The sequence below is a fragment of the Salvelinus sp. IW2-2015 genome, unplaced genomic scaffold, assembly GCF_002910315.2.
Source record: "Salvelinus sp. IW2-2015 unplaced genomic scaffold, ASM291031v2 Un_scaffold1491, whole genome shotgun sequence".
NCBI lineage: Eukaryota > Metazoa > Chordata > Actinopteri > Salmoniformes > Salmonidae > Salvelinus > Salvelinus sp. IW2-2015.
The window spans coordinates 205,912-212,891 of NW_019942942.1; the positions used below are offsets into that span (position 1 = coordinate 205,912).

Below are 6,980 nucleotides of genomic sequence, written 5' to 3' on the forward strand. Positions count from 1 at the left end.
GTGGCCAAAAGTTTTGAGAATGACACAAATATTAATTTTCACAAAGTTTGCTGCTTCAGTGTCTTTAGATATTTTTGTCAGATGTTACTATGGAATACTGAAGTATAATTACAAGCATTTCATYAGTGTCAAAGGCTTTTATTGACAATTACATGAAGTTGATGCAGAGTCAATATTTGCAGTGTTGCCCCTTCTTTTTCAAGACCTCTGCAGTCCGCCCTGGCATGCTGTCAATTAACTTCTGAGCCACATCCTGACTGATGGCAGCCCATTCTTGCATAATCAATGCTTGGAGTTTGTCAGAATTTGTGGGTTTTTGTTTGTCCACCCGCCTCTTGAGGATTGACCACAAATTCTCAATGGGATTAAGGTCTGCTGAGTTTCCTGGCCATGGACCCAAAATATCGATGTTTTGTTCCCCGAGCCACTTAGTTATCACTTTTGCCTTATGGCAAGGTGCTCCATCATGCTGGAAAAGGCATTGTTCGTTCACCCAACTGTTCCTGGATGGTTGGGGAGAAGTTGCTCTCGGAGGATGTGTTGTACCATTCTTTATTCAAAGCTGTGTTCTTATGCAAAATTGTGAGTGCGCCCACTCCCTTGGCTGAGAAGCAACCCCACATATGAATGGTCTCAGGATGCTTTACTGTTGGCATGACACAGGACTTATGGTAGCGATCACCTTGTCTTCTCCGGACCAGCTTTTTTCCGGGATGACCCAAACAATCGGAAAGGGGATTCATCATAGAAAATGACTTACCCCAGTCCTCAGCAGTCCAATTCCTGTACCTTTGCAGAATATCAGTCTGTCGCTGATGTTTTTCCTGGAGAGAGTGGCTTCTTTGCTGCCCTTCTTGACACCAGGCCATCCTCCAAAGGTCTTCCCCTCGCTGTGCGTGCAGATGCACTCACACCTGCCTGCTGCCATTCCTGAGCAAGCTCTGTACTGGTGGTGCCCCGATCTCGCAGCTGAATCAACTTTAGGAGATGGTCCTGGCACTTGCTGATTTCTTGGGCGCCCTGTAGCCTTCTTCACAACAATTGAACCGCTCTCCTTGAAGTTTTCTATGATCCGAAAATGTTGATTTAGGTGCAATCTTACTGGCAGCAATATCCTTGCCTGTGAAGCCCTTTTTGTGCAAAGCAATGATGACGGCACGTGTTTCCTTGCAGGTAACCATGGGTGACCGAGGAAACAATGATTCCAAGCACCACCCTCCTTTTGAAGCTTCCAGTCTGTTATTCGAACTCAATCAGCATGACAGAGTGATCTCCAGCCTTGTCCTCGTCAACACTCACACCTGAGTTAACGAGAGAATCACTGACATGATGTCAGCTGGTCCTTTTGTGGCAGAGCTGAAATGCAGTGGAAATGTTTTTGGGGGATTCAGTTCATTTGCATGGCAAAGAGGGACTTTGCAATTAATTGCAATTCATCTGATCACTCTTCATAACATTCTGGAGTATATGCAAAATCCCATCTTACAAACTGAGGCAGCAGACTTTGAAAATGTAATATTTGTGTCATTCTCAAAACTTTTGGCCACGACTGTACACTCCAATAGTGAACACGTTTTCATATCATCGCAAACAGTTACAACACAGTTATTATAGTTCAGCCATGGAAAGTGTTCATGCAATGCAAACATGTTAAATACAGAGTAACAAGTAAATGCTGTATGTTTTACATTTCTAATGTTAGAGCCAATAGCGACATTACCTGAAGAACGCTCAACTCCGTTCGCTTATATCGAGGCGGAGTTGAGTTTTGATAACTGGTTGCGTGATATGCGAGCAACAACATTGAGTCACCATCAGTTGATACTTGTTAAAAAGTCAATTCTGAAAACGCCTACCTGTACCTATGTTTGTCCTGTACAACCGCGGTCCTTCCATAGGGTGCCGAAATTCATACTTTGAATAAAAACTTTTAGCGAATACAGACCTCGACTTTTTCCTAATTTATGTTGCTTGTAAACTAGCTGTTTATTATCTATGCATAGTCACTTTACACCTACCTACGTGTACAAATTACCTCAACTAACCTGTACCCCCGCACATTGACTCAGTACATTGAAAATTCTGCTGCCATAGAAGTGTCCATCCATGAAGGCTCAAGGTCATTGGCCACAGATAATATGACTTCAAATCACGTTATATGTACAGTAGCTTTGATTGGACTGATCATGTCAACWTCATACTTTCACAATTTTAGCTAGCAGTCATAATCATGAATCAAGYTGACAAACTACTGGCAAATCCAATTTAATCCTTGTCATAGGAAGATAAATAATGAAGAGAAATTATAGGTAAAAGGTATCGGTGCTCATCGGCCATTGGACATTAACATTAAGTTGGAATCGCAAATTCAACGAGTGGTTTGGAAGGAATCCGTGACACTGGCTGTGTGGACAAGGCACTCCTGGCCTCTGATAGTCTGCACTTGGGTAAGATGTTAGTATCCCATGTGCCTCACTCTAATAATTTACCCCTCTTAATTTCGCCTACTGTTCTGACTAGCCTATAACCTGTTTTAGAGAAATGTAAAAATCTAATATTTTAAGAGCTTTCATTGTCTGCTTATATGCCCCCTTTATTCATCCTACAGTTCTGACTTGGTGTACAGGGAGAACACTATAAGAACGGCCCATGTTCTGAATTCTGTCGCTGTACATTTCAAAAGTGCTAAACAAATAGTTATATTGACTGACGTTACGTCTGTCCTAGCTCGCTCATTGTCTTAATCGAAATTGCGGATTGCCTCTTATCCGCTTGTCGTCCCCTTCTGCCATAGTTTGTACATCTCAATTGTCATTAGAAACCACATTTGTTTAAGCAAGTCAGCCATATCAGCTTTGTTTTTAAAAGGCAGTAAATGAGGCTGAATGAACGGTTTCGCTGCCAGACAAGGCTCCGCTGATAGCCAGGTGTAGCAGTGGTAAGATGTTGGGACTGCTGTTATGTTTGTGGGCACCGTTTGTCACCGTTATAGTGCAGTTCATGTATTGTTTAGTGTTGTGTTGTGTATTGGCTTTTCTGGCATGCATTCCACTTCTTTMTTTTCCCCCACCAAGATTTACATGCTATAATCACCATTGGAATCCGGGCACCATCCCTACGGTGAACCATGGTGGTGGCAGTATCATTCTGTGGGGATGTTCTTTAGCAGCAGGGACTGGGAGACTAGTCAGGATCAAGGAAAAGATGAATGGAGCAAAGTACAGAGAGATCTATGATGAGAACCTGCTCCAGAACGCTCAGGACCTCAGACTGGGGCGAAGGTTCACTTTCRAACATAACAACGACCCTAAGCACACAGCCAAGACGATGAGGGATTGGCTTCGGGACAATTGCTCTGCCAAAACCCGGACTGAAAATAGCTGTGTAGCGACATTCCCCATCCAACCTGACAGAGCTTGAGAGGATCTGCAGAGAAGATTGGGAGAAACTCCCCAAATACAGGTGTACCAAGCTTGTAGCGTCATACCCAAGAAGAATCGAGGCTGTAATCGCTGCCAAAGGTGCTTCAACAAAGTACTGAGTAAATGGTCTGAATACTTAGAAAACTGAAATATCACATTTACATATTTTCTTTAAAATTAGCAAACATTTTTCAAAAACCTTTTTGCTTTGTCATTATAGGATATTTTGTATAGATTGATGAGGGGGGGAAACAATTTAATCAATTTTAGAACCAGACTGTAATTTAACAAAATCTGGAAAAAGTGAAGGGGTCTGAATACTTTATGAATGCACTGTAAAGGTTAACAATTACATTTTAACACTCAAGCACTGATTTAAAAAGAAAACACATAGGATATTGAGGATGATACTAAATGTAGGTTCCATGGCATGGAGAAGGTTATAAAGACATGTATTACTGAATTCCAGCGATTAAATGTATCAATATGAGGTGGTAGTAGGAGAGTGTGAGTGTGTACTCTCGTCAGGCTTCATCTTGGGTTTCTTGTGGAAGAGACTCTTGGCCTTACACAATGGACAGATAGGAGCGTTATGATGGATCTGTTGGTGGCATGGCAGACAGGCATAGGCTACAATTTGACATTTTTGTAATTTAGCAGACGCTCTGCAATAAGTGCATTCATTTGAAGATAGCTAGGCGAGACAACCACTTCAGTCTTAACTACTTTATTTAGGAAAAGTGTAGTTATCAGCAAAGTCAGTATCGTAGGAAAATACACGTGCGGGTTATATTTGTACATATAAGGGAGTAATGTGACATATAAGCGAAKAAATGAAAGTTTTGTTTAAAGTATCGTTATTTTTTCATTTTAGATCCTTTTCATGATATAATCTAACTCCAGTACGATAGGTGGCGGTAAGGAATCATTGTTGACAGCGCTAAACTCGCTAGAAAAAAATGGTTCTATTGTAGTTATTCTTGTGTAAACATTTGAGTTGCTAGCAGTCTAATCTCTTAGCTGGCTAATTATTCACACAGTTTGTAGATACACAATTGGAACAACATTTTATTTCTTGCACGTTTAAGGTTAGATTTGTATTTGCACGTCGTAGTTTTTGTTGCACTTTACTACAACGATATTCGTTTAGGCTTGCTAGCTTTTTGTTCTGCAGCAGTACGGCTACTATAGATAGTTAACGTCAATCCGATTCTCGTCATCTCTTCTGATTACGTGATTGTTGTCCGTCAATAGATCAGAAAATCCTGAAAATAATATATCATAGTGTCCACTTTCTTTGATATTAGTTCGGTTTGGTCAACCTTTGAAAACCTGAAGTTACGTTAGCCATTCTTGCCTGCTTCACAGTCAGCGGTCGCCGGTACGATTAATTTTGTTTTCGTTTTGTTTACTTCTAGCTAGCTATCATCAATTCGTAATGCATTCGTGATAGCGTATAGTTCTGTTAAAGGCGGCATAATTCGCAATCCCGTTAATTTCCGTCGTCACATTTGAATCAATCTGAATTTGGTATTGTTTTTTTGTTAACAGGTTTTGAGCCCATTATGGACCTTCACAAGATAATCCACGATACCCTGCAGGACTTCATTCAGACATGCATTCCCGAAGCAGACCTGAGTTCCCTGGATGATGTGTTGCTTCCCTACATCACTGGAGTCCTGGAGGATCTGGGATCTCAGGAGAGCGTGGAGGAGAACTTTGACGTGGAGGTCTTTGTAGAAATGCTGGAGGCCTACATTCCTGGCTTTGCTGAAATTGACAGTGTTAATGTTTGTGATATGATGTTCAGCCTGGCTTCAAAACTAGCCACAGCCCGGAGTTCAGAAAATAGTGTGCCAAAGGCTAGAATGGAGGTCCCACTGGCAGTCAGCGATACCTCCACTGGGTCTCCTGTGAGAGAGATGCACTGTCTTACTACACAGACTGAGGGGGCCACCGCCAGGGTGCCATTCTCTGAGTGGGAGGCCCAGGAGCCGCTCCTTCTGGAGATGTTCCCCAAGTGCAGACTATCAGAGGCCAGGAGTGCCTTGTCCATTGCTAAAGGTGACATGGAGGAGGCTGTCCGCCTCATCATCGAAGGAGACATCCAGCTCAGCTACACACCTCTAAACGTAAACCATGGGAAGATGGCTTCCCCTCAGGCAGAGCAGAAGATGAAAGAGAGCATCCTGGAGAAGTACATGCTAGTGGACAGGGAGGAGGATAAGAAAACACACAGGCCTGTTGCACCTAAAGATGCCCCTAAAAAACTGGTGCGTTACCACAGCAACCAGGTGGTGACCACAAAAGGGGAGCGGTACCAACTGGTGAAGAAAGAGGAGACGGAGGAGGTGAAGAAGACTTACGTCAGCATCAAACCCGCACGCAAATACAGATTCCATTGATGACTGACTGGCACTCTTCTGGAACACCAGGCGTTGACGTTGTTGTTTACATCCTTTCTGAATGCCTTGTTTTTATGTTTGCCTGGTTTTGGAAAATGTTTGTTTTTGGTATGTATAAGTGTCTGATTTGAAAAATGTGTGGCCATCGTCTTGCTTCGAATATAATCTCTCCTTTGCAGTGATTCTCTGGCATCATTGTTTTGTTCTCTAGGTGGGTCATGTTGTGCTCTTGTGGTGGGCTGGCCATGTGTATAAGACTTGAAGAACCGCTTCATTTGATTCTCTTATGTCCAAACTGTGTACTGTTTTTTTCCCATTTCAGCAGGTGTGACATGGTACAGATTTTTTGGGGTCAGATATGATTTTTATTGGTATTTTTCCTGGCAGGGGGACTTAGCGATTTGGGGTCTGTTTCAAAACACTGTTTTCAGTACTCTATCGCAATACCTTATTCCTCATATAAGGGTAAGTTTAGTCCATTGAGCCTGTGCACCCATTTTTTTAAATAAAATACAAATAGCTGTTTTTTACTTAAATAAGTTATTAGCGACCTTGTAAACATGCGGCCCCATGTTGGTGGAAGTTGTTCCTAAGACTGGAAGTGGTATTTCCCGCAGCATGATAAGGGCCTTTAATTTTTTTACTAGCGAGGCACTGGAGATCTACTTCTGGAGAATGATAACACAGGTCAACAATCAGCTGAACCCAGAAACTGCAGGAGAGCCAGGAGGAGAGGGGGAAAGAGCAGCCCTCCGAGGCAGAAGTTGCAGAGTGAGACGTGGAGGAGGATGGTCATACAAGTACACAGAACACAGAAACTACAGCAGCGAGTGAGAGGAGAGGCAGGAGGAGAGGGGGAAAGAGCAGCCCTCCGAGGCAGAAGTTGCAGAGTGAAACGTGGAGGAGGATGGTCATACAAGTACACAGAGAACAACCAAGAGAGGAGAGGGGAAGTCCACAACCCTAAAGGACAGAGGGAGAGACAGGAGAAAGGGCTGCGGAGGGGTAGGCAGCAGAGGCAGTGAGAGTCTGTGGACCCTGCAAGAGCGAGGAAAGGATCAACCCTGCTGCCCAGACTGGGACCCAGCTGGTCACCCTACAGCTCATCTCTGCCCTGAAGCTCCAGACTGGGACCCAGCTGGTCCCCCTACAG

At 43.3% G+C, this 6,980-nt stretch overlaps 1 protein-coding gene across 2 annotated transcripts; it reads left to right on the forward strand.

Moving 5' to 3' along the window:
• The first annotated feature begins 4,341 nt into the window (after positions 1–4,341).
• On the forward strand, positions 4,342–6,357 carry cuedc2 (CUE domain containing 2). 2 transcript variants are annotated; one of them, XM_024138458.2, is made up of 2 exons: positions 4,342–4,803; positions 4,974–6,357. In XM_024138458.2, exon 2 carries the CDS (start codon positions 4,988–4,990, stop codon positions 5,825–5,827), a length of 840 nt encoding a protein of 279 aa, XP_023994226.1. In that variant the 5' UTR covers positions 4,342–4,803; positions 4,974–4,987; the 3' UTR covers positions 5,828–6,357. The 2 variants fall into 2 exon arrangements, with proteins under 2 accessions (XP_023994226.1, XP_023994227.1); XM_024138459.2 differs by having other exon boundaries at positions 4,357–4,510.
• Positions 6,358–6,980: the final 623 nt, after the last annotated feature.

Bases quoted from the DNA above. Each gene is read 5' to 3' on its own strand.
- cuedc2 (XM_024138458.2), top strand. From the start codon at position 4,988: ATGGACCTTCACAAGATAATCCACGATACCCTGCAGGACTTCATTCAG.